Genomic DNA, 27,847 nt, shown 5'->3' with positions numbered 1-27,847 from the left:
AGCCTTGGACTTATTCTGTATCTCCAGCAAGCCGCCTGCTTCAGTTTCCCAAGTAGCTCAGTTGACAGCCCTATGCCCCAGGCTCAGTTAAGGCATTTATTTTTATTCAGGGGCTAGGCTTTATTTAATAGAATCTTTTATGGTTTAATGTTCGACAATTATTTTGAGTCATTGAACCTCACCCATGGACAACTATAATTTGTTATTTTAAGTTTAGAAAAAGATTCATGAGCATTCTCTATAAAACTACGAAATTTGAGACTAGGAAGAATCATAGAATAATCTCAGCCAACTCTCATCATTTCACAGATGAGGGATTTTAATCTCTGGTGATGTTTTTCCCATTATACCAGACATCACTAGCATTCTAAGTTACAAACCAAATGTCTAGTGGCATTTATGTGTCTGACTTCGTTTGCTTCATCAAAGCATTCCCAGTTGTCACAATTTAAAAAATGCTTATTATATTGATGTTTAAGAACTGAGGAAGTCCTTTGCCTATAGAATGTTTATGGCATACAGTTCTCTCCAATCGAAGTTCCACATTCCAATTAGTTGAACTGTTTTTTAAACCAAAGAAAGTTGTAGCATTTTCTAAGTAAATGATAGGTTATATAATTGCCTCTAGTTGATTAAAGATGATACTGCCAAATTCTGAAGACTTTTCCTTAATTTTGTGATGTGTTTATAGGGGGAAAGTGTTGATTAGACGACCCTGGAATAAAGGCTGGAAAATCCTTTGTCTTTTCCATCCCACAAATGGTGGATATTGAACCCACAGTTCAAGACCGCATTTTCCTTTGAATATAACTATTTACTAACAGCTTGTTTTCTTTGCTCCACCATTTTCCTTTAAATAATTATGAAAAATCCATTTTTATGATGATCTCTTCAAAAATGTTCTGGTTTTATCAAGTTTAGATCAACATTTTATGTAGTTCCTCTCTTTTTCCCTCCTCTGTGTATTGTTTTCTTAATAATAGATAATAGAATGAGATCAGATTATACAAGGTAGAGCAAGCCACTCTGTTTTCAGATGTTCAAGCATTACTCCTGTTGTGATGTATGCCTTTAATCTCAGAGCTTTGGGAGGCTGCAGCAGCATTGCTGGGGATACAAGGCCCCTAGGGTTCATAGTGAGTCCAAACCAATCTGGGCTACAGAGTGAGACCCTGTCTGACAAAAATAAATGAACAGAAAAAGCGAACAACCCTCCCCATGTGAATGGCACTAATTTTAGCCCTAACGGATGGAAGCATGTTGATCACTAGATGTTGAGAAGAAGCCAGGTGTGTGGTAGCACACACTTTAATCCCAACACTCAAAGAGGCAGAGGCAGGTGGATCTCAGTAGGTTCGAAGCCAACCTAGTCTACAGAGTGAGAGTCTGTCTCAAAGCAAACAATAACTAGATATTGAGAAGAACCAGCTCTGAGATGTCTCAGGTCATAAAGCTCCAACAGCTAATATTCTCAGAAATGACATTTCCTTGGAAATATCTTATTACAGAATCTAAAGGTGAGGAAACAGGAGACAAAGAGAAAGGCACCAGGGTGTCGGCTGTGTAGAGAAGGAAGCAGCAATTCTAAACTAGACAGAGGACAGGGAGACTGAGACGGATGCAGGGGGAAGGTTGAAAATTTACTGCAAAAATCAGACCATGAATCAGCTTTCCGAGAGACACAGGAAGGGATAATAGGATGTACAATACAGCTGAAACCAGAACTGAATTTGAAGCCTGAGATTACAGTCAGGAAGGAAATTGGCAGGGTGCTTAGTCAATAATTTCCTTCCATGTACTCCAAGTTGATGAGTGGAGTGATAAGTTCAGACTACGATTCTGAAGAAATACTATTGACAATAGAAGAAGAGACAAAGAATAATAAAAATAAGTAAATATCAGAACTACAGTGCTGCCCTGGCCCTGTGCTCTGAAGAATAGCAGTGTCTCCTGAATCGCATTGCCTGTGAGCACCTGTGTTTAATTTGAAGGTCTCCGTCCCTCTTACATTATGAGACCTAATGAGATCATGGCTGGAAGTGGTATGACTGAGCTTTTTGTGGCTGAGTTAAACACATTTCTGTTTTATCCCCTAATCTTGGTGATGAAATCACTGTTGCCAATTGAATCAGAGTTTCACTATGGCTGCCATGCAAGTGATTATTCTCAGTACACATTTTCCTCCTTACCAAATAAGGTGCTAACAGCTCAGGATCATGTTCATTTATGGAAAACAAAAGAATAGGGAAAACACTTTCAATCTTCTTTGGAAAATGACTTAACAGAAAAAAATGGTATTATCAAAGTTTTTAAATTCAACATTAAATTATAATTTTAAAATGGATTTCAGGTCAAAAGTTTTATTGAGTTATGAAATATTTTTCAAGTTTGAAAACTGATTATGATATTTATCAACCTTGTTTTCTCTATAAATAATAAAACAAATAATCTTGAGCAAAAGCCATTTTGACTTGGTGGGCTAAATGCAGTTTTACATTAGAATGCTGGTACTCCCATGTCCCTAAGACATTGCCTTTCATATACAAAACCTGCATAGTGGACTTTGGTCAGGGAAGGGGTGAGAAGTTGGTTCTTGAGCTTTTCACATTCCTCTCTCTGGTTTGTTTCAAGCCCAAGAACATAAGCATGACAGCTGTGTGGTTTATAATCATAGATTGAAGAAAATATCCCGTGATATATATTCTGCTTTCGACAATGTTATCAGTGAGATTCAGTGGAGATGACAATTGATGGGGAATCCAGTCTCGGTTCCACTGTTACCCTTTACATGACTTTGGAGAACAATTTCCTAACATGGGATCTTTATTATTATTATATTATCTCTGCTGTAAAATAAAGCAGAATACCTTGAACATGGTAGGCATTCAGCAAATGCTTATTAGAAATACAATGATATGTTGATCAAGATTCTGGTGGCAAATGATTAAAACTTCAACTTGGCTGACTTCAGTCCGTGAGGTTTACATAGCAAAGCTCAGGAGAGTGTGAGCGTAGACTGACTAGAGTCGTGGACTGAGACATCAACAGGACCTCCCGGATCCTCTGTTTAAGGGTAACATGGCCACGAGCAGCTCTAGACAGGTGAGCTCGTGCACCCTTTTGACAGGATGGGGAGGATCCCTTTTGCTTCAGCTGAGATGTGAAAATTCTGAAGTAGAATCTTCCTGACCTGAGCTGGCCCATGCTTCCCAGTGGAGCTATGAACAGCTTACAGGAGAGCGATGGTGCAGAAGTAATAACAAAAACACCTTCTTCTGCACACATGGGGGTTCATTGATGGCTTAAGGAACAGGAGGGGCATAAGTGCAGATCAGGCCTAAGACATTTGCGTTCCTTCCTAGTGGAGCTGGGGAGAAGCAGGAAGCTCCCATTCAGTGTTTTCATAGGACTGGCTTAGGGTTCCACCTTGGCAGAAGAATATTGTCTTCCTGGTCTTCCTCTTTCCCTGTAAGGACTGAGGAGTCCTAGTACCTTCATGAGAGTTGATTTCTACATTGGAAAACAAGTCCCCAGCTCCTTTGGAGTTTAGCACCCGATCCTCACTTGGGGGAGAAGTGGTTACAATGTCATTATAAGAAAAGTCTTTCCTGCTGCCTGCTGCTTACTTTCCAGCCTGCACTCAGGGGTGGGTCTAAAGCACCTAGCTAGCTATGGTTCTGTAGACCCTACCTTAGCGTGTGTTCTTTGTTCACATTCAGCATGTCAAACCAGGAGCTGCAAATTGGCCTTGGTGAAGTATTTACACTTTACAAAAAGAATAAGGCAAATGGCACAAATCATAACTCTGCCCCTCCCATGGATAACCAGTTTTAAACATTCACCAGCATGTTCTAGAACTTCTAAATACATTTTTTTAATCCTCGTGGAAATCTTGTGAGGTAATTTTTATCTTCAGAAATTAATGTTAAAAGAGAGAGAAAGCAAAAAGTTTGAAAACACATCATGCATTGCTTGTTTGAATGTAGTTTCTGCTTGCTTCAAAGCCCATACATTGCACTTTGGATGGTAACTGAGTGTCAGCAAACCATGATTTGCTTAATGGCTCTTGCATTGACATTGTCCTATCAACTGCCTGTGAGCTGCCAGCTTTTCCAGGGAAAGCATGGATGGAGTCCGCTCAGCTGGAAGCCTCGGTGCAATGAAGCCACTCTTATCTGTATTCCGCATCTTGCTTCAGATGGTTCATTGGAGACTGGCTGGAGTGCAGCAAGACTTGCGATGGTGGCATGCGCACGAGGGCCGTGCTCTGCATTAGGAGGGTCGGAGCATCTGAGGAGGAGACGCTGGACTACAGGGATTGCTTAACACACCGGCCTGTGGAGAAAGAGTCCTGCAACAACCAGTCATGTCCACCTCAGTGGGTAGCTTTGGACTGGTCTGAAGTAAGGAAATCTGGGGCTGCACGTTTTGAGATGTCTTAGTTATCTGTACCTAAACATTTAATATCTAAGCACACCTGAGCATGGGGATTAGACTTAACACATCAGAACTACCTAAGAGTGAATTTGACCATATTATATTTTATTATTACTTATCCAAAGATAAAAGACTTTGGGAGCAAAAAAACCTCATTAATTTAATTAAGAAATACTTATAAAGTGAATTTGAAATAGCGTTATGGTGGGTACCCTGAGGGGCTGTGCTTACTGGTACTCCACAAGCTCAGCATCAGTGATGTGTACTTAGAAACTGAAGGTCAAGGGAGGGGGGTCAAGAACTTTTCTTACCCTGAATCATAATGGAGACCAAGAAATGCCTTTTCTAGTGTTTCATTTTGAAGGCCCAGATTTTTTAATATTTAATTTTTCCAAGTAATATAATAGCTTATTACATAATTTTAGGTATGAGTTCTTTACAAATCAGTTGTGACTTATCTAGCTATACTTTTTGCCTTTTCTTTACATTTACTTGAGTGTTGGGGAAGGGACACTTGCTACAGCGCATGTGTAGAGGTCAAAGGACAACTTATACAAGATGGTTCTCTCCTTCTGTAACGTGGGAATTAAACTCAGGTCATCAAGATTGGCAGCAAGTCGCTTTACCAACTTAGCTACTTTACTTGCTTTGACAGTTTTAAATTACATTGATTTCTTGATTTCCTTGTGAATATGTATACATATAGACTTGCTCATGCCATAGTACATGTGTAGAGTTCAGAAGCCAACTTGTGGAAGTCGGTTCTTTCCTTCCACTGTGTGGGTCCTGGGCATTGAACTCAGTAGGCAGTCTTGGAGGTATGCAGCTCTGATCACTGAGCTATTTTACCAGCCCTTCATCTATAATTTTAATTTCTCCTATTTTGATCTGGAGAAGAAAAAGGGAGCTGAGGCATATAGCATACCAAAAGTCAAAATAAGTGTTATATCTTCATTGATGTTATTATTATATGTAATCTGACTAAAATGAAATAGGGGCATACTTCTTAACAAAATGATATAATGTAAGGGTGCTTAAAAATGATCTCATGCCAGGCAATGGTGGTGCACACCTTTAATCCCAGCACTCAGGAAGCAGAATCAGGCAGATCTCTGTGAGTTTGGGACCAGACTGGTCTACAAAGCGAGATTCAGGACAGGCACCAAAACTACACAGAGAAACCCTGTCTCAAAAAAAAACCAAAAAAAAAAAAAAAAAAAGAAGGAAAGAAAAAAATGACCTTATATAAAAGGTTTTAAGCAGTTAACTCTTGACCCATCAGTATGCATGATACACACATGCGTGTGTGTGTGTGTGTGTGTGTGTGTGTGTGTGTGTGTGTATCTCTATACTAGTGGTTCTCAACCTTGCTGTGGAACAGTTCTATACTATGAATATGTATTGCTCTCATTGGTTAGTAAAAAGCTGACAGGCCATTAGCTGGGCAGGAAGTTAGGCAGGAAAGCCAAACTGAAGATGAGGAGAAGGAGAAGGGCAGAGTCAGAAGTCGCCAGCTAGATACAGAAGAAGCAAGATGATAATGCCATACTGAGAAAAGGTACCAAGCCATGTGGCTAAACATAGATAAGATTTATGTGTCAATTTAAGTGTAAGAGCTAGTTAGTAATAAGCCTCAGCTACCAGCCAAGCATTTATAAGTAATATTAAACCTCCAAGTCAAATATTTGGGAAGCAGCTGCTGGATTTTTGAGAGTTGCTGGTAGCACAGAAACTTCCACCTAGACAACCTTCCTAATGCTATGACCCTTTAATATAGTTCCTCATGTTGTGGTGACTCCAATCATAAGATTATTTTTGTTGCTACTTCGTAACTGTAATTTTGCTAATGCTATGAATCATAATGTAAATTTCTGTGTTTTCCCATGGTCTTAGGCAATCCCTGTCATAGGGCAATTCGACCCCAAGGGATCATGACCCACAGGTTGAGAATCATTGCTCTATACACTTTTCACATTTCCCATAGAAGAGCTGAATCATTCTGTAGTATTGGTTAATGTTAAGGAGAATGGGTACCTAAAGAGAATTCTTTCAAGTCAATAAAACAGGATTGGGTTAGACTCTGTTCTATAATATCCTGTTAGAAAGAAACATTGTGCTATGAGCATTTCCAGGAGTCCTCTTAAGTTTGTCAGAAGCAAACAAAAAACTTAAAGACTTTCCTTTAGGAACCTCTGTATGTCACAGTTCCCTCGCTCCTTGAATGGTCTTCATTAAAATTAGTCCATGAGTAAGATGGTCATGGCCACATCCCTTTAATGTAGACAGCTGGGAGACAGAGGCAGACAGATCTCTATTATGAGTTTGAAGCCAGACTGATTTACATAGCAAGTTCCAGACCAGTCAAGGCTATATAGAAAGACCTTAACTTCTTCTTCCCTCCCCCCACCCAACAAAAGAAGATGGTCCATGGAAACAAAATTCTGAGCAGTTGTGGTTATTTATCCATGGCATCTCTGGCAGGAATACAGGTTCTTTCAAGTTGCCTGACTACATCACAGTCTCTGTAATCACATTCTGCCCACCTTACTTGGACTCCTAGTTTCTATCAAGCATATAGACATTGATATGATACAGTCTGTGATTGTAGAAAGAAAAACAGACCTCTTTTCCCCACAGGGAGTTCGTGGATGTCTAAAATCAGCAGGACATTTATGTGCATTGATAACAATGGTTGTGAATATCCATGCCCAAGATCCTTAGAGAAATGCATAGATGTTGACCAATAATGATGACAAATCTGATATCGTAAAATTAAGAGAGGAAGACCATGTATTTGGCCTCAGACACTCTGGAGTATGTCTGTGATGGCCAGTTCTAGTTGGCTTAAGATCTTCAAGAGGGCCTTGTCTTCTTTGCCACCCTTAGGAAGTGATCTCTCTCTTTGCTGAGTTTGTGGCGTTTGTGTAAGGCTTTCCTCACTCACTCACTGCCTTGTTTTCCTAAGAGGAACCTGAATAGGATCAGAAGCCTTTTTAGTTTGTTGGAATTGAGTATTGAAGGACAGTAGAATTTGAAGAGAAGAGGGAAGCTGCTTTAAAAAATCTGAACAGAAACACAAAATACTGTAATGGGCATGCCAGTAATTCCTGCAATTAGAGGCAGGAGGATTATTGTGAGTTGGAAGCCAGCCTGAGCAACATACTAAGTAAGTTACGGATCAGCCTGGATTACAGAGTGAGTTTCTTCCTCAAGTAAGAAAGAAAAGCAAAAGAGAGAAAAGAACACAAAGGTTGTAGCAAATCATTGTTAAAAAGAGAAACAAGAGGAAACTTTTGCCAACAGGTAAAGTAGGTTCATTTCACATCGACCTTTTGCTTTCAGATGAAATAACCAAAGGCAATCACTTTGAAGGAGGAAACCTTTAAATGATGTCTGAAATGAAGCCTATCAGTAAACTAGACGGTGTCCTCTGCATTTAATTGCAGACTGATTATACTGAGACTTCTTTGGAATTTTGAATCTATCTAGCTGATCTTTCAAGTGATATTCTCAGATAGCTTTAAGAAGCCCAGAGGCACCCCTGGGGGCTGTCTGCTGTAGACATGCATGCTCAGGACACGTTAGTCATATTTCTGATTTCTTGTTTACAATAACTGAATCAAAAGCGTAGGGGAAAAAAGTGCTGGGAAGTGGGGTGCACGTGTTGGGACTGGCGCTTTAGAGAAAGCATTAGTGGCTGCTGTGATTCTCCCCAGATGACCTAGGAAACTATCGGGGCAGAGCATCATTTAGGAAGTGCGGACATTGATGTCTAACTGAACGCCGTCTTTACTGCCACTATGTTTTGGTCAAGAGGGAGGAAATGGCTGTAGTGTGCCATTCTGGTTTATTTAGCAAAGGTAGACTTCACTTTCCTTACCTACCAGGAAGCCTACCTTTCCCCTAACTGGGTCAATGGAAGGAAGGATAAATAGCACCAAAAAGCCAGTGTGCGAACAGCTGAAGAGTAAAGCATAAGCCCTGGCCTCAGAGGAACAGAATTCTCACGTGCGAGAAGGTAGCTCTGGAGAAGAGCAGGCAACATTCGATCTCTTTTTAAGCCAACCTTTACAAAACTGTGTCCTGTTTTCTTTTGACACACCCATGAAAACTCCCCTGCTCTTTCTGCTCCCTTCTCTGATTGCATGATCAGAGGAGTTGCTGGGCAGTTACACTCTGAATGACCCTGTTCTGAGTGGTGTCCCCTGCCTTTAGTATTTTCTTAGAAGTGATTTTTTTTATTTAATTTTATTATCATGCCTAAGTAATACAATATTTAAAGACCAGAGTTGACAGTCAGGCTATAAACATGGAGTATTTGTGGCTAGGTCTGTAGGGCTGAGACCCAGTGCAGTCATTGAATAAGAATGTGTGAACACTTCTCAGCTTTTGACTAAGATCAAATGGAATAAGAATGTGCAGAAATGTAGAGTAGTTCCCTCTATCCTCAGAGACCTTCATGTGATGCCTTTCCTCTGAAGTTCATAAAATGTGTTGTTGTGAGGTAAAGGCAGGAAGCAGAAGTATTAGGAAGCAGTAATAAAATTTCATGTGGGAAATAATATTTGCATGAAATGTGATTCATGGTGGTAGAAATGGAGACAAGTCACAAAAATAAAAAGAGCTGAATTAATGAGACCTGGTGGGTTATGTGGGGAGACTGAGGCAGTAGCAGTGATACAAGGGTGTTGATTTTACTATGAAAATGAGTAAGAGATCAAGATTTTTTGTCTCTTGATTTTAACTCCTAACCCACCCATGTCTCCTCAGAAGAGATCTTAGAAGAACTGCATGTTGTCCTTCAAAATACATCTTGATGAGTCTTTTCTAAATTGGAGGGAATGCATTCCACTACTAGATTCATTGTGATAAAGAGACTATATAGAATCCTTGATTTTTTTTTATCTAAAAAAAAAAAACTTCAATATTCTTCTCCTTCTCTATGCCAATACACCAGGCTCAAAGACCACACCTAATAAAACCCAGTCAAAAGTCAATGATGATAAAGCACACAGGAATTTATTTCCTATGTCCACTCTCATAATACGTGGCATTAGCCTTGTGCTTACATGCCTGTCTCCTAAATAAGAATACAGGCCTTTTGAACATGGTTACTCTATTTTCTTACATGTCCTACTCTTCAATTCCATGCTATAAAGCAGTGGTTCTCAACCTTCCTAATGCTATTTTTGGAGATAGAGGTTTTTCAAAGGGCTTGTGACCCACAGGTTGAGAACCACTGCTATTGAAGATCAGGAAGTATGTTTAGATGAAAGATACAAGTAACAGCTCACACATGTTTGTAAGTCCTCAATTGAAGAGGATTTGGAGGAAGGGTCCAGAAAACTGTAGAACTTCAGTCAGCCACTGCAGTAAGTAGGTGACTTAAAGAAGCATCTAGAGACAGGGGAAGGAAAGGATTTGTGACATAGAAGAAGCATCGTTTTCTCAGTGTGAAGAGGAGACACCCAGTTCTTAGCGTTTGTGCTGTATGGACAGGGAGACGCGCAGAGGTATCTGTGCGACAGGCCTTGCTGCAGCCGTGTGCCCTTCCTTGACTGCTTACCACACTGTGGAACAGTTGGTCTACTCCACCACCCGCTTTCTCCACAAAGACACGTTCTTGTGGTCTACTAATAACACAAAAGTTCCCTTTCAAGACTACACCCAGCAAGTAGGCTTCCACATTCCAAAACTCAGCAGACTCTTATCACAGCTGAAGGAGGCCAAGGCTGGGGAAGAATGGAGGAATAAGCCTATCCCTAATAAAAGAAGAGAATGTTAGCCAAGAAAAGCAAACATTGAATTTAGCTCTTAAAGACCTTAGGGAAAAGATTAAAGTACTTCCCCTTACACTGGTGAAGGAGCTTCATAACTGAGAGCTTTTTCTTATAGTGTGTATTGTATACATATGCACAGTTACTTCAATAGTCTCTTCACATTTTCCTGTATTTAAACTGTTGTTATTCAATATTTATTTTTATTTCCAGTGTACTCCGAAATGTGGTCCAGGATTCAAGCATCGGATTGTTCTGTGCAAGAGCAGTGACCTTTCTAAAACATTCCCAGCTGCACAGTGTCCGGAGGAGAGCAAGCCTCCTGCTCGCATCCGCTGCAGTCTGGGCCGCTGCCCTCCTCCCCGCTGGGTGACAGGAGACTGGGGTCAGGTATGGAAGCCAGACTGTGGGATCCTTTGGGATACAAACCTGAGCTCTTTGATTTGACCACTGTGAGGGCTCCAGACAAGAGTATGGAAGCTCGTGGAAATCCTAAGTATGAGGTTTACCTGGAAACTATGCAAGCAAGCATGAAGACCAGCTGTGGACACATACCCTCTTATCCCCATTTCTCTACACCTGGAAACAGTCCACTCTATTGCTATCATGATTATTGCTATTGTTATCATTTTGAGACAGGGCCAAAACTCTGTGTAGGCCACACTGACTTCAAAATCACAATCCTCATGCCTCAACCTATAAACAGGGATAATAGGCATGCACTACCCTCCAAGGCCCAAATATCCCAAATTCACTTGTTCTTTGGATCCTACCATTTCAAGTTCCAAGTCAAGTGACTCAATAAACAGAAGTGTAAACAAGCCACAACATTCCAGTCCTAGTTCTCAACTAATTCAGTAACCAATCAGTTAATACCAATGTCTTGACTTTCCCACTCAAAAAGTGGATTATTCCTCCTAACCTCACAGAGAAGTTTCGGGGGCCTTAATTAAAAGAGTGATGTGATTGGTAAGATACAAAAATTAATGCTTACACTTCAAATTACTTTTCTCTGATGGATACTATGGATTAGGAAACAGTATACAGGACTTTTGGCATGTGTCTTATATATTTTATATCAAACTCATTTTAATTTTATTTTTCAATTTCTACTTTTCTTAATAATAAAATAATTTAACATTTATTTGTTGTATGTGATAGAGGCACTGGGGATCTAACTCAGGTCATCAGACTTGGCAGCTACCCTCTTTACCCACTGAGCCGTTTTTCTGGCCCAGTTACTATCTTCCTTCCTTCCTTCCTTCCTCCCTCCTTGCCTCCCTCCCTCCCTTCCTTCCTTCCTTCCTTCCTTCCATACACACATACACACACACACACACACACACACACACACACACACACACATGGTTAATTTGTGTTATCTTGCTATTGGCCATACAATGTGTGTGTGTGTGTGTGTGTGTGTGTGTGTGTGTGTGTGTGTGTTTAAAAATGTCAGACCATTCATGATAAATGAATATAATTCTAGCAAGTAAAAAATAATTTAAAAGAAAACCAAATTGGTATATTTTATGTAAGAGGGAAATTAAATACTGTTCTTCTAAATGTCAAAGAGGAAATCTATTAAGCCACATTAAGAAAATAGTACTCAGCTATGAGTGGCCACTCATATCTATAATCCCAACATTTGAGAGGCTAAGGCAGGAGGCTCTTGAGATCAAGGCCAGCCTTCACTTCTTACTGTGACTCTTTAATAATAATATCACAGCAAGTAAATTGCTAGGGCCTGGGACAGTGGCTCAGGATGTAAAGTGCTTGTAATGTGTGCATGAGAACTGAGTTCTGACCCCCAGCACCCACGTAAAAATGCCAGGTGTGGTGGTGTGTGTCTGTGACCTCACTACTGGGAGGAGAGGAGGCAGAAGGGCCCTTGGCACTTGCTTACCAGCCAGTTCAGCTGATTCAGTGAGCTCCAGGCTTGATTAGAGATACTGTCTTAGAAAACAAGGTAGAGAGCTACTGAGGAAGAGTTCCAACTTCAACCTCTGCCATCCACATGCACATGGACACACACACACATATAGCACATGCACACACACAACTCACAACACATATATACCACATGCACACAAGAAAGAAATGGATTTCTAGGTAGCTAATTCTCATGGAGCACAGCAGTACCTATGTTCTTTTGTGTTTTGCCTGGAAGATGTTCTGTTTCCATACAGCCTATGGGAACACTTTGCTCTGTGCCCAGGCCTATGGGAAGAAGTAAGCTCGTAAAATAACCAAAGCTTTGCGTCTCTACAGAAGCACTTAATTTAACTTACAAATTCTCAAATGAAATATGCCCAAGATTAAGCATTCCATTGCTAACATTATTGCTTTATTAACAAAATTCTTCACTGAGAGTTTAATGGTACATAATTGATAGTATACTCTTAAAGGTTCTATACAGACATGGTGTCATGAGTTGTCTTTTAAACCAGGTAGTTATTACCTTCATGTAGCTGAAAAGAGAGGGAAGTATGCTAACCTGCCAACACAGACTATTTGAAGGTGTATGTGGCTGATAATTCCTTAGGAAATTCAAGGTACTTATACAAGTTCATTTTAAAATTGTTATTTGTATTATTGTGTGCATTGTGTGTGTGTGTTTGTGTGTGCGCGCGCACGCACGCGCCTGTAACACAGTGTGTAGAGGCCACAGGACAACTTTCCACCTTTATGTGGGTTCCAGGAATAGAACTCGGGTCATCAGGCCTGTGGGCTCAGAGCTTTGCCCACTGAGCCGCCCTGTGCAGCCCTCGAGTTCTTACTGACTGGCCCAGTCACCACTGCTGTACTGACTAGCATTTGATCAGATCCTGAGTGCTCTGTTGGGCCATCATGCTGTATCTGAACACCTATAATAAACAACAGTCCAGAGGCAGCTCTGGCCTGAGAATCGCTGAGTATTTTACTCCTCCATAGGATTTTTCTCTTGACTCCCTTGTTAATTCTGCCAGCCTTGTTTGGAATAGTTATGATAGCATAAGAAATTACCATGCATTGTCTTCTGAGTACTATACCGCTTCAGTTTTCTAGGGCAACAATGCAATCCTTGAGTTTTGAAATCAATTCCATAGTAAAACAAAAGAGTCATACACGTCTCAATAAAAATTGCATATGGACTTTAGAAGTTAATATGTACAATAATTAAAATAACTTGATAAACATTGTGAAAATCAATACTTTGTTTTTCTCTCTCTTTGGATTTAGTGCTCTGCTCAGTGTGGCCTTGGACAGCAAATGCGAACTGTCCAGTGTCTCTCCTATACTGGACAGGCATCTGTTGACTGTGCAGAAACTGTGCGGCCTCCGTCCATGCAGCAGTGTGAAAGCAAGTGTGATAGTACTCCCATCTCCAGTACTGAAGGTGAGTATCCCCAGAAAGGGCTTGAGTCTCTGCCTCGCCACTACTGTCCCAGCATTTGAAGAGTCTCACAAGGCACAGTTAGGGTACAGTTTGTCCCAAGCCTTCATGAAAGCTGTTATGTGTGCCTTCCTATCATCAGGAAACCTGGTCTATTATGACTCTGTCACCATGTGTTTAACACTAAACCACTCAGCTTCTGGAGTGAAATTTTCCTGTCTATACAGTGAGATGTCCGAGTGTCTGTCTCTACAGTCATCTCTAACTCTGTGTTCTGGTTGACCTTCTGGCAGGCTGACACACATGACTTGCCACACTGGCCAAGTTCAAGGCCAATTTGGGTTACATAGTGAGTTCAGGCCAACTTAGGCTACAAAGTAAGATTCTATCTTCAAAAAGCCAACAACAACAACAAAACAAAGAAACAAACAAACAAAACAAAAAACAAACAAATAAGTAAAAGTGGGAAACTTTTGTTTCTTTTTGGAAATGACAAGGAATGCTACTATCAAGAGTCAATGTAAGCTAGACATGGTGGCGCATGCCTTTAATCCCAGCACTCAGGAGGCAGAGGCAGGAGGATCTCTGTGAGTTCCAGACAGCCAGGGCTCTGTAGAGGGTCCCTGTCTCAAAACAAACAAAAACCAAAACAGACAAACAAACAAACAAAAAAACAGTGTTAGTTTTTATGATACATATAATGAAAGCATATATTTGAAACTGTATATTTTAAATGCCAGTTTCTCATTATAGAGAAGTGAAGAAATAACTATATGAATGTTGATAAAGAAGGACAAGGGTCCTCCTTGAAATTTATTTATCTATTTATTTGTTTGTTTGTTTGTTTTCCAGGAGAGAGTTTCTCTGTTTAGTCCACGCTGTCCTGGAACTCACTCTGTAGACCAGGCTGGCCTCGAACTCACAGAGATTCACCTGCCTCTGTCTCCTGAGTGCTAGTGCACCACCACCACCCGGCTTTCTTTCTTTTTCTTATACACTGAGAAATCCCTTAATTAACAGCAGATGCTAGCAAAAATCCTGAATTTTATCTTTCATTCAAGTAAAAGTACTTTATCCGTGCAGGCACCATTCAAAATGTCTTGAATGGTACAATGTGTGAGATTTCAGAAGCTGTCCAGAATACGAAGATACATATGGCACAGTCAAAATTTCAGACTTCCTTCTTATATAAAATTTGTGTACAGGCTTACCAATAGCATCTGAAGCCATGAATTTAAATTATTTAAAGAGACCCAGCTATATGCTCTACTTTAAAAAAAAACAAAACATAAAGTCTGATAATTTGTTGATAATTTTCTGATGAAAATGAAATGCTTACAAATCTCTTCAAAAGAAATATGTTCCTTGTAGTCAGCTCTATCCAGTGTAAGGATGTTCTGAAAATTGTTTTGAAGTTCCTTTGGGGTTTTGTTTTGAGGAGGAGGAGGATCTTGTGTGACATGTACAGAAGCCTTGCAACTTTGGTTTATTTATCTAAGGTCTGTTTATCTAAGCCTCGGCACATTGCATTTGTTGTAACGTAGGTTGCCTTTTAGAGTAGTATAGCCAATCCTACATTAATTTAAAATCATAACTTTATTGTGCAGACCTCTTGCTCTGGTGCCATCTACTTTTGTTGTTGTTCCTATAATAAGGTACATCCTGGAAATTTCCATTTTTTGAAAAGAATTCAAAATGTATAGCACACAGAAGCAATTTTCTGGAAAATAGGTATCTTTTAAGTGATCTTAATTTAAAAAGAAAATCTCTCTTTTATGAGGCTGTGGCAAACAACTTTCACTCATAAGTTATTAGCAACCCATCACTTGGGTTTAAGAGGTCTGGTTTTTGTTTTGTTTGTTTGTTTTTTTCTTTTTTTCCGGAGCTGAGGACCAAACCCAGGGCCTTGCGCTTGCTAGGCAAGCACTCTACCACTGAGCTAAATCCCCAACCCCTAAGGAGTTTGTTTTTTATTTTACAATTGGAAGATGAAAGGTTAAGTGGGAGAGAAGATGGAACTAATCCATTAAACTGCTCTGCATATTTGATCCTTTAATTCTATTTATGTCATATACATAAACAATCTTTCTGTATTATATGTTTGTACAATAATCTTCTAAGACATATTATTGCCAATAAAGAAACTGAGGCATAGAGGCACAGAGAGATGGTAATCTCAGATCACAAGTCTAGGAAGTAGTAAACATAGGCAGGCTTTGAACCCAGATTGGGCAGGGCCATGAAGCGTGTCAGTTTCCACTGTGTTTACATGCTGTTCTTTTTTTTAGCCCATGCTCGTTTGGTACTCATGATCTTTTTGCCACAGTCTTCCAAACTGGGATTATAGGAGTATGCTTCCACTTCCAGTTATTTTTTTTTTAATTTAAAAAGTAAGATATAAGTACTATGTGAAGCAGTTGATTAAGTTCTAAGGGAGGCTCAATGAAGATCAATGACTTTAACCTTTTGGTCAAAGCAGCCTGCATACACTAAGCTGTCTGTGAGCCAGCTGTAATGTATCGTTGGCGAAGTCCAAGGTGTACTCGGAAAGTGAAGACAGTATTTGACCCACATCATAAGTTGTCACTGTCTTACGGTTTCTATTGCTGCAAAGAGACACCTCGACCATGGCAGCTCTTACAAAGGAAAACATTTAATTGAGGTGACTTACAGTTTCAGAGGTTTAGTCCATCATCATGGCAGGATATGGTGGCATGCAGGCCGACATGGTGCTAGAGAAGGAGCTGAGGGTTCATTTTGATATGCAAGTAACAGGAAGTGAATTATTGCAATGGGCATAGCTTGAGCATAGGAGTCCTCAAAGCCCACCCCCATGGTGACACACTTCCTCCAACAAGGCCACACCTACTCCAACAAGGCCACACCCTAGTATGCCACTCCCTGTGGGGCCATTTTCTTTCCAACAATCATAGTCACCCCCAGGGAAGGGATGGGCAGATGCCATGGATTTCAAGAGAGGGTTTTACACAAACAAAATAACTTTGTTTGGTGGTTAGATCAGAGAGATAAGATGTGCACCTTAGGGAAATCAGAAGGACCAGTTTCTAGTTAATAATGGAGAGTAAAAAGGACTGTGCTTATCAGGAGAGTCAGGCTCCATTAACTCCCAATGAGAAGCTACTGGAAGGCAGTTTAGCTCTGCTACTCCAGAGTAGTTTGAGGAGATCTCTTGGGATCTAAAACATAGCCCTTACGTTAGGTTGCCATGGATAAAATGGTCTATAGCTAAAACCTTGAGAATTGTTTTAACTACCAAGGTTTATGGTGGTTAAAACATGTAATGTTTAAGACATGTAATGGCTGCTCAACTACTCAATATTTTATTATGAAAATAATAAAGTTTCAAGTACACAATGAAGTTGAAAGAATTCAGTGAACACCCACCATCTAGAGTAAACTATCACATTGACCTTCTAGTAAACTTGCTTTATTTTAGATATAATCCATTCCTCAAGGTGATAGGGTTTTGTTGTTGTTGTTGTTTTTACAGTTTTACATATATACACCTACATACTTATTACTCTCACTCCCACCTCCCTACCAACCCTGCTTACTCTCCTCCCTGACAAATTTCTCTCACATTCATGTCTATTTGTTTTGTTTCATGGCCCACTGAGATTAATCAGGGCCATATGTGTGACCATGGGTTTGAAACTGTCCACTGGAGCCTGGTCAGCTCAGCAGATGGTACATAACTACAGACAGTGGTTTTTAAAGAACACACTCTATCCATCCTGCCATTAATCCATTTACTTGCCAGACCCTGAGACTTATGGGAGGGGTACTACAAGTTCTGTCCACAAAGAGAGCATAACGTAGTAGGGATGGTGACCTGAAGACTAACGTGGTGAGCAGCGTTTTAGCAGAAATATAAAGATGCTTCTCAAGTGCACAGGGAATATAATGAACAGAAGTGCCACTGGCGTGGTGAGCTGGAGCTGGGCAGCGGGGGCTCTAACAGTTAACCAAGGAGATGCTGGGATGTGAGGTGTCCCTGGCTGGGGCAAGTATGTGCGGTCATGACAGACTTTGAGTAAGATAAAATGTATAGACACACAGAGATGAGAAAATGGAGGGAAGTTTAAGCCAGTCAAAGACAACAAGAGGAAGAATTAGAAGGAGGGCATCAAGAAATTAAAATAGTGAAAGGAAATAGGAGAAGGAAAGGGGCAAGGCAGGTTACTATGTCCAACATCTGCTTTCGTTCTTTTCTTCCTGAAAGCCTCCAGTGAAAGGTTAAAACTTCATAGGCAGGATCCTGACAGGCTTGACAGGCTGCCACTGTGAGGGTAACACCACACTGCTGCCAAGAGTGAATTATAGACAGACTGGGTACCACTGCATTTAGAATACCAAGTTTTTCAAGTGCATATGGCAGCTGGGTCTAGCCCATTCAAGCTCACCTGAAATTCTATCTCCAAATGCCATTTTATTCATTGTTCATGCAGTTTCAAGTTTCCTCATGGTTTATATGGGGAATCTTTTCAGCTTCTCAATAGCACAAGACACTCTGTCATCTAGTATTTGTCGCTAACAGATCATGATTCATAGTATGCCATGGGCTAGTATTTAACCTAGGAAAGCTGTGGGTAGTAAACATTGGTCTATCAGCTTGAGATGTCATATGGTGGCTTTACTGGGTCTCAGTTTGCCTCAGACACACTTCTCTGAGACAGTCTGGCCAACTCTATAAATCTCATAGCAAAATCAATGAAAAAATAGCTATAGAATTTAGTCCTTAATATGGAATTTGATGTAGAAAATCATTGAGAAGAACAGGAAAGGTCATTTGAAGACTTCAATTTAAAGGAGATAGGGAAAGCTGGGATTTTTTTCCTTCACCACCTCAAGGAGCTCCTAATCCATTTAGCATTCAGTTCATATTCCTGCCTGTTGACTTTAGAGGGAACCTGGATTGAAGTTGGGATTATACCATCTTGAGGTTGAATGTGGATGGCATCCAGAGATAAGACTGAGGAGGATGGAGAGAAGGAGCACAAAAAAGCAATAGTTTGTGTTAATTTGAAATCAGAGTGACCTGTGAGGGCTGATGTCACTTTGTTTTGGAAGTTTGTTAGTCCATCCCTTGCTGCCTAAATGTACGAAGTGCCAATGGCTCTAGTAGAGTTTTATCTGGGAAGTACCCTAACCCCAGCCCCTGTGCCACATGTCCATGCACCCCTCTGCTCTCTCATTTCTTTCTGGGCTCTCCATTTCCATAATGTTCAATGCAAAAGATAAACTTTAGATGTCTAACTTATAGTTCCATTTACTGTGTTCTTCTGAATCCCCCAAAGAGCTTACAGGTATGGAGGGCACGTAGTCTAATTATATTCACTCTGCCTGTACTGTATACATGCCGATTGCTCCAACTTGTTCAGGGAACTTTCTTTCATTGGGTATTCTAACTCATTCCCATGATACAAGGAGACAAGGTCTGCAATATTTGATGCATTTAGTGCAGGAGCATTATCCTTTGAGGAACTGGTCTTGTATTATTTGAACCAAATCAAGCTTTATAGTCATAACGAATCTGAATCCAAGGGATCCTAAATCCATAGTCTCTGTTTAATTTTGAAAGCATATCTTCTAGGTCAGTATTTTGAAAAAACACCTGGGAAAAACTCATTGGCACACCGATAATAAGTACATTCATATATTTTCTTTGAAGTTGCTTATCTAATTTTGTTATTCAAATCTACAAAAATCTTTATTTCCAGAATGTGTGGCAGGTTACTTACAATTCTAATAGTGGATCTAACTTATATAAAAAGAGTTTGGGAGCACTCAATAAGTTGTTCTCACTGTAAATACTTCATGACTATTTCTTCAGGGCTGAGATAAGGTATAAAAAGAAGAGAAACAAAATGTTTCCTCATATCCACACATCGAGGACCTCACACTCTTCCAGTATCCCAAGCAGAAAAACAATAGAAAGAACATTTTCCTCCCAAGAGCATACTTGGCTGGTACATGATGATATAGGAAATAGAATCAGACTCCCTCATCTTAAACTCTGATCTTCTGCCTCAGGTTCTACTGTTTCAAGGCAACAGAAGAGTAGCCCCATGCTAGCGCATCTGCCTGTGCTGGAGAAATATGATAGTTAAGACCAAATCTTTAAACAGACAAATCCAAGAGACATTATAGCCTCCCCTAAACCTGAAGAATCCATTTTAATGCTTTCCATAGAATATTGATTTGCATGATACAGAGAAACTTTTTAAGTGCTAACTGAAGATCACTCAGAAATTAGAACACATTTCTGTTGTGATTTTTTTTTTTTTATTTCAGTGGGAAAATGATTTTGTTTGTTTGTTTTCCACAAAAGTCTGTCTTACTGAGGTATATATAGTCAGGCCATGTGGTAGAACTTTTTTTTCTTTCTTAGAGGAACCTCCAAACTCATTTCCAAAGTAGTTGGATTAGTTTACATTCCCAGCTGTGCCTCTCCTGGGTGTTTAACCAAAGGACTCTGAGTCAGCAGCACAGCAAGACATGTACATCCATAAGACATGTACATCCATAAGACATGTACATCCATAAGACATGTACATCCCTGTTACTGCAACAACCCACCATAGCTAAGTGACGGAACCAACCTAGGGTCCACCTGCAAAGGAGTGACAAAAAAAAGAGATTTTTAAAACATCTATAATGAAAAACAAACTTATGTCATGTGGAGGAAAATGGATGCAGCTGGAAATAACCACATTAAGTGAATTTAGCCAGTCTCAGAAAGACAAATATCATGTTTTTCTCACTTGTATTTTTCGAATTTCAAATAGATACATAAAATCATTTATATTATGTGACATGAAAACAGGAGCAAAACTTTCTAGGAAAACCAAGGAACTAAGGGAAGGTAGTAAAATGGAGAGAGATAGAGAGGATATGTGTTTACTGTGCAGGATATACTTGTATGACGATGTTCTTGCATAGCTCAATACCCGATACAGTGAATCCACGATGGAAATTATTTTAAACTATAATAAGTTAGTTGTATGATATATTAGCTCAAGATTAGATGACAAGAAACTGTTTCATAATTTTAGTGCATTTTGAGTATGAGGCAGACTAGAAAAGGGGTAAGTTTTATAATTAAGATCTCTCAAATTTATCAGCAGTGTATCTTGACAAGACCGCCTCCTCTTGCTAAATGAGATTGGCAGTGCTGAGGAATCACCAGTATCTTTAGTCCTGGTTTAGATAGTTTGGAGAGTCTATTCAGCTTTCTATTATAATGGGACTTTAAAACTTTTTATATCTATCATCGTTTGCTCATGTAAGTATGATGAGAAAAAGTTAAGAAGGATAATTCAGTCTACTTCAAGTGCCCGTGATCTAGAAATGGCCTCCTTTTCTCCTAAACATTTCTCCCCTTCTCTAAGAAATTAGGTCAAATTCTCAAAAGTTAGAGGCCCTGACTGTGATACCCTATAAGCAGATCTACCACTGTCTGCTGGAATACTGACCTGCATAGGCAGATCTACCACTGTCCGCTGGAATACTGACCTGCATAGCAGATCTACCACTGTCCGCTGGAATACTGACCTGCATAGGCAGATCTACCACTGTCCGCTGGAATACTGACCTGCATAGGCAGATCTACCACTGTCCGCTGGAATACTGACCTGCATAGGCAGATCTACCACTGTCCGCTGGAATACTGACCTGCATAGGCAGACACATTTCCATTTCAATCTCACAATGCTGCCAAAACAAGGGTGGCTTTGCAGTCAGACAAACCTGAGGTTTGACCTCAGTCTTTGTAGAGACTAGCTCTATAACCCAGCATGGGTTCCAAAACCTTTTTGAGCTTAAGCTTAGCTGTCTATGTAAAGCTGACATTTCACATACTTAAAAGGATTAAATATAAAGGTATAAAACTGCCTAAGGTTATGCCTGACATAAAGGAAGTGATTGATAAATTACACTTTTTAATGCTGTTACTAAATTAAGCTTTTGTGGAGTTAAACGACTGAGCTAATACAAAGCCTAGTTGTAGCTAAGCTTTGGTGAATATACTTTCATCAATCCAAATGTGTAATGAACTGATATTTCTAGTCATGACCATTCCTAGAAGGCAAAACCGAAGAGTAGGAACTGGATCTTCCACCTGGCCCTGCTTAGGAGCTCTACACAGGGATGATGTCCTGAGTAGCCTAAGTGTCTCATCATGGGCTGCATCCTGAGTCTTGGCCATCCTCATCACTTGCTCAGGTCTTTCCTAGCTCTTGGCTGCTGGCCCCACCGTGGGCTGCATGCTCTGTTTAATAGCTCTCTGTTAATTTGCTTTCTGCATAAATGTGTAGCCCTTTCTGGCAGCCGGTGCTCATCTGACAGATCTCTGAGAAATGCTGTATGGTGGCTGCTGTCAGAGGCTGATGAGAGGGAGCAAACCATATGCTTACTGAGCTGGATACCTCGGCCAATGTTCCCACTGTGTGCATTACCTTACACATACCTTGCCAATTGAGCAGGGCTTGTCATGCATTTCATTTCTGAGCTAAAGTGCTGAGGTACTTTAACAAAGGCCACGTGAATGTTAGAAGCAGCAGAGCCAGAGTTCACCTCCGACTCACTGTGTATTCACTCACAATCAGCTCCTGCCTTGCTAAGCTTGATCCTGCTCCTAGGGACTGATGAGTTTCTGCTCCCAAGCAAGTTAGTTGAGAACTAACTTAGCAAGGGTATTAAGAAGCTCAAAGGGGGCCGGGCAGTGGTGGTGCACGCCTTTAATCCCAGCATTCTGGGAGGCAGAAGCAGGCGGATCTCTATGAGTTCGAGGCCAGCCTGGACTACCAAGTGAGTCCCAGGAAAGGCACAAAGCTACACAGAGAAACCCTGTCTCGAAACCCCCCCCCAAAAAAAAAGAAGCTCAAAGGGACCCCTGGACTAGTACCCACCTACCCTCTCACTCCCTGATGACTTGGTACAATGCAGGGCCTCGACTTGCAGAAGAAGATCCAGAGTCCATCATCCACCTATGGAAAAATCCTCCATTGTTTATATCTGGGTGGGTAAAGAGAGAAGAATTTACAAACATCCCATTTTGTTAATTATGCATTTTTATATTGGTTCATAAAGTCTAAATCTAAGGGTAAAGTGTCTGTGAATTTACTCACAGATTGCCCAATCCAGTGACTCTTCCAAAAATGGAGTAGTGATTCTTCCAATAATGTTGTGACCCAGAGAATATTGCTCTCTGTTAGGTCTCCAAACTGATTTGTGTCTTTGGGGCATTATTTTCTAAGTAGTCATTGAAATGCTGTATCTTCATTGAGTTTAGCATGTAACCTTCTTGCTTCCTTTCCAAAATCAGGCAAGAAGGGACACTAGTGAGTACCTACAGATGACAGTAGCAGTGACTCCGTCTCCTACACTTACTGTCTCCACTCCACAGAAGCAGATGCACCGGAGGGTTTTTTATCATCTGCTTTTCTTCTTTAGTGTAAAGTCTCAAGACGTTTTAATTCCCCTCCTCACTATGTTTCAACCCAAACTTAAGTTTATTAAGATTCCTAATATAAAATTTTCGATCATATATCTAAATGTTGTTCTCTTTTGTATTAACTCTTAAGTAGTGGAACAAAACAGTTGGCAGAGATTGTATTTCTAGAAGATTTGAGGGTTCCTGTTTCAAATTTGAAGACTTCTGAAAGAGCCTTTAAAGTGAGAGCCTAAGACTGGACCTCACTCTTTAAGAAGAGCTGGGAATGCTCGCCTTATTTTGTGCTCAATTTCCCATTTTGATCACATACTGGAGACCTTTGGAATTTGGGCAGATTTCCAAAGGACTAAACAAGCAAACAACAAAAGTTATTGTTACATTGAACTGTACCTAGGCCTACATGAGTCTGACTTGCCTTAAATGGTTTTCCCATGTTGCTTTAGTATAATCAGGTGGGAAAACGAGACAATGTAATTACTATGTTGACAAGTATTTTAAAATCCCCAAATAAAATGACCATAATACGAGAGAGGAGTCTATTTTTGTCGCAGTGAGTTGGATTGATGGAAGAAGAAGATGTGGCTCCTATTAATCAAAGGGTCCTGTAATCAGTCCTTCAGGGCTACCAGCCCCAGTGGGGGATGGGGAAAGACTCATTCACTCACTTTCTGGCTGCAGGAACTGCAGACCGACGCCACTATGGCAGTTCTAGAACCGAGGAGAAAACACCCACGGGAGCAAAGAAGGCTATGTCTCACTTCCAGATGAAGAAAAGACATCCCTCCATGCTTCCGTAGCTCACAGACTGCTGTTCTTTGAGGCCAGCCCCTCACAGCTTTCCTCTCTGTACAGTGGAGTTGCTAAATCTAGCACACTGCTAACAGTCCTTTTCATGCAGAGGTCCTGGGAGACATGTGGACTCTGGTATCAAACAATGCAACTCATGTTTGATTTTGGATAACCTTACATGTTGAATAAAATAACCCTTGAGAAAGAAGCAATAAAAGCACTGTAAGAAAAATGACTCATGTTTCTAAGATGTCTAAAGTGATCACTCATCCCAACAAATGGTAATTCTTTCAAGACACAGTGGGCATGTACCACACTTATAAAAGTCTGGAAGAAAAGCCTTGCATTTTTTAAATTGTGTTAAAATATATCAAAAGAATGTTTCTGGTAGGCTGTTCCAGACAGTGTGCTTAAAAACAGAAACAAAATAAAAAAGTCCCATGGACATACAAGTGAAGGTGGATTGGCCAAAGGGATCCTTGCTAACCAGGCAGGCATCTCAGCTTGTTTATGTGACTCTAATTGTTTTCAATTTCTGCCTCTATTTGTTAGAGTGCAAAGATGTGAACAAAGTGGCTTATTGCCCACTGGTGCTGAAGTTCAAGTTCTGCAGTCGAGCATACTTCAGACAGATGTGCTGTAAGACCTGCCAAGGACATTGACCCACGGAAAGCCAGCGAGTCCTGCCATTTCATCGTGGAAATGCGTCCATCAAAGGGAGCCACCCAGAGGATGAGGATTGATGTCCTTACAGAAGCATTACCCTGTGGAAAATGTAACCACTGGTCAGCCCCAGCTGACAGGATTTCAATATTATTTTAACTTCTGTGAAGTGGGATTTATTGATCCAAAGTGCTGGACACGGTATTAGGAGGGAATGCCAGATTTGAGAGATCCAAACAACGCAGGGAGACTCGCTTACTGTGGAACGTTTGTGTTCTTTCGAGTAAATCTAATAGCCTGTTTACCTCCTTGGACCATTAAGATAATTTTTATTATGGCCTTAGCAATGACACTGAATCCATTTGTATTTAAGACTGTTTAAAATGTAGTTATTATGACTTGGTCAACTATGGAAGTAGAGGAGATTCAGAATTACGAAGTCATAGCTTAAAATATTTCCTATACTTTATCTCACCACAGTAGCAGCACAATTTAAATTATAAAATGGGCTTGGAACTGTAATTTAAGAAACAGTTATAAATCAAAAGTAATGAAAGTTTGTATTATTTTTCTTTATCACACTTGATTTCCTTAGGACTAACCCCCTGTTCTGAACACTGCTGTGAGCCATGTATAAAGCTCTATTAAACTGAACAGCGAGGGACTTGGGTTGAAGCCGTGCAGCCATCCGCTGCAGCTGTGCGAGTCTATAAATTCACTGTGGCCAACTTGCCATTGTGCAGGGGAAGCTGAGATTTCCATTAAAACTTTAAGAGAAAACCATTTCCATTTCATGCCGAAGCCAGACCTAGGGTATGGCAGAGACTGAAGTACCAGGTCCATCGCAGCCATCCCACAGGATGCCTTGCTTCTTGTTTGAGTCACCTGACTCCTTAGTGTTTACATCCCCACCAGCCACAGATCAGCTCTGCCCAGTTGGACTGTTGCATGCATGCTAAGCTTATGGAGATGATGCCATGCAAAAGAGAGGCTGGCTTAGGAAAGCCAGGCGGGCCCTTTTGCAATTTGCTGACAATACGATGGGTTCCAGATGTCCCTTCTTTGATATGGTAGAAGGGCATTTATTTATATGAGAGCAAGTGTGTGTGTGTGTGTGTGTGTGTGTGTGTGTGTGTGTGTGTGTATGTGTGCAGGTACTCCTGAATGTGGGGACAGATGAGTTTGCTTGCATATAAATGTGCTATTTCTGTGAGTTTTAAAGTAGGGAAGGATAAGAGCCAAAGAAGGAAAGCTCATGAAGGGAGATCACAAAGTAGAAGTTTAATAGTCACCCAACCAAGTAACGGTTATGGACATTCTAAATGGCAATTAAATGTGAAAGCTGGTTTCCTGGGCAAGTCAAGTTCTAAGATCACTTCTGACTGAATTGAGGAGACTAGCTTAGGTCTCGTCTCTCAGCTTCACAACTTTCAGGCAAAAGACTCTACAGCTAGATTGTTTTGAAGGGTACTTGTTTATATTGATACTTTGTACTTGAACACTTGTAGCTTGTAGTAGGTCTTTGGTGACTGTGCTTTGTGTCTAGCACACCTCCTTAGTCCTTCACGTATGTGCACATATATGCACATATGTGCCCCATGCATACACCATCATCTGAAACACAAACTAAATGGCTACTTTGTAACAAAGAGAATCTTTTCATTCAGGAGGATGTCTCACTTATACCTACCATTGTGCTCTGAAATTATACTTCGGTGGGTCACATATGTGGTGACCTTAGAAGAAACACAGTCACCGAATGCCTCCTCAGCTTCTGGCTTGCTGTGTACAGCTGCCCAGGATGTTACCCCACACTCCAGAGTCACCAGCCACATACCGTCCCCTGCTTCTCTCTCAATACCATCCCCAAGTTTTCCAGAGGAGGCTTTTAATAAAACAAAAACGATTGCCAAGACCTCCATCTAACTGCCCTGAGAAGACCAGCCCAAGTGTCATGTAGCCATTCCATTAAAGGAAGGCCCGTGGAAGCCTGGCCTAGACTTGAATTCCCTTGGTCTTATTCAAGGGACAGTTAACTTGGTGCTAATGTGCCCTGGTGAAGTAAGGAAGACTCGGTGATTCCCGGGACAGTTTAGACATAGGTTTGCTGTCCAGATCTGATTGTTACCAACATAAATATTCGCTCATGCTTTTATTTCAAGAAGACTTCTTACAGTACTTGTAAGAAGCTGTATTTACCTCACTGGGAAGCTAACATCACAAGGGCTGTCCCCCAGGTACTGTGCAGGGCCTGTCTCGGCTGCTGCTGAGGGGAGAGATCAGCCCGTGTTCCCTCCAGGACGTGCGCCACCGGCACTGAGGGCGGGCTCCTGCCGGGGGTGGGGGGGTAGGGGCAGCGCAGCCTTCCACAGGGGAGCAAAGCGTGCATGTATCAGGATCCAGTGTTTTCCATTAGACCCTGAATTTAAATATGAGCAGGTTAAACAAAACAAAAAGCGTCTTCCATAACGCATCCCAACACCGCTGCTGCTGCTGCAGCCGCCTTTGGCTGCACGAATCTCTGTTCTCCATGGTAACAGAAGGATCTCAGCGGAGGCTGGCCCGCTCCGGCAGGCGCTCCAAAAGTTGTGAACTATATTGACTACTTAGGGTACAAGAGTAGCCATGGTCGGGAGCAGTGTCCGCCACTGGTAAAAGGCCCTACCCCAAAAAGAACGTGAAATGTACCCAAGTGATTATACCCCTAAAGACAGGTATGGTTTCCCAATAGCCATTTCATTAGGCATTTATGTATTTGAGTGAATGTCTCATAGGTATCCTTAATAATACAGAACAAAATTACCTTTGTATTATTGTGATTAGTTGTTGCTTATTATTTTATACTCAGTATTAATGTGGTACACTGTTACTTTTTTGCTTTTGTAAATTATATTCTAATTTATTGCCATTTTCCTAACACCTGTCCTTTATTCATTCCCTGCTTGTAATGAAAATGAAAGTCATTTTACACTTGATGGAGTGAAATTTCATACCAGGCACAGATTTTTTTTAACATAGATAATTCAGTAAATAATAAAATTTCAGCTTGTAAAAATGACGCAGATGAAATTGTCCATTTCCTGAAAAGCTTGTGTTCAACTTGAAGCAGAAAGTGCCCGTCCCTTCGGGTACCATCCCTAGTCTAAGTTTGCCCAGGCAGTGCTGTGATGGAGGTGTTTACGGTAATCTTATCACATCCTCAGGTATCTCATCATCGCATCTGTTGAGTGTGTTAATGCTAAGGCTGCAGGATTTCCCCTGGGCCACCCAGCAGCCCATTCTTCTAAAGCTAGATAGGAATCCATGGCCACTGCCACACACCTTCATCCA

General features: G+C 40.8%; 1 protein-coding gene across 5 annotated transcripts in view; it reads left to right on the top strand.

Moving 5' to 3' along the window:
* Adamts6 (ADAM metallopeptidase with thrombospondin type 1 motif 6) overlaps window positions 1–27,575 on the top strand; it is a 234,759-nt gene extending 207,184 nt beyond the window's left edge. For 4 of the 5 annotated variants that reach the window (XM_028883981.2, XM_028883990.1, XM_028884010.2 and 1 more), the window contains 4 exons: window positions 4,199–4,403; window positions 10,428–10,604; window positions 13,437–13,593; window positions 24,407–27,575. In XM_028883981.2, the coding sequence (XP_028739814.1) occupies window positions 4,199–4,403; window positions 10,428–10,604; window positions 13,437–13,593; window positions 24,407–24,516 (649 nt within the window). In that variant the 3' untranslated portion in view covers window positions 24,517–27,575. Of the gene's footprint in view, window positions 1–4,198; window positions 4,404–10,427; window positions 10,605–13,436; window positions 13,594–24,406 lie in introns of those variants that run through there. The other variant, XM_028884000.2, reaches the window with a different exon arrangement.
* Window positions 27,576–27,847: the final 272 nt, after the last annotated feature.

Source organism: Peromyscus leucopus, chromosome 11 (assembly GCF_004664715.2).
Source record: "Peromyscus leucopus breed LL Stock chromosome 11, UCI_PerLeu_2.1, whole genome shotgun sequence".
NCBI classification, from domain to species: domain Eukaryota; kingdom Metazoa; phylum Chordata; class Mammalia; order Rodentia; family Cricetidae; genus Peromyscus; species Peromyscus leucopus.
The sequence above is the reverse complement of the archived record's forward strand: the minus strand, read 5'-3'. Positions and strand labels throughout refer to the sequence as shown.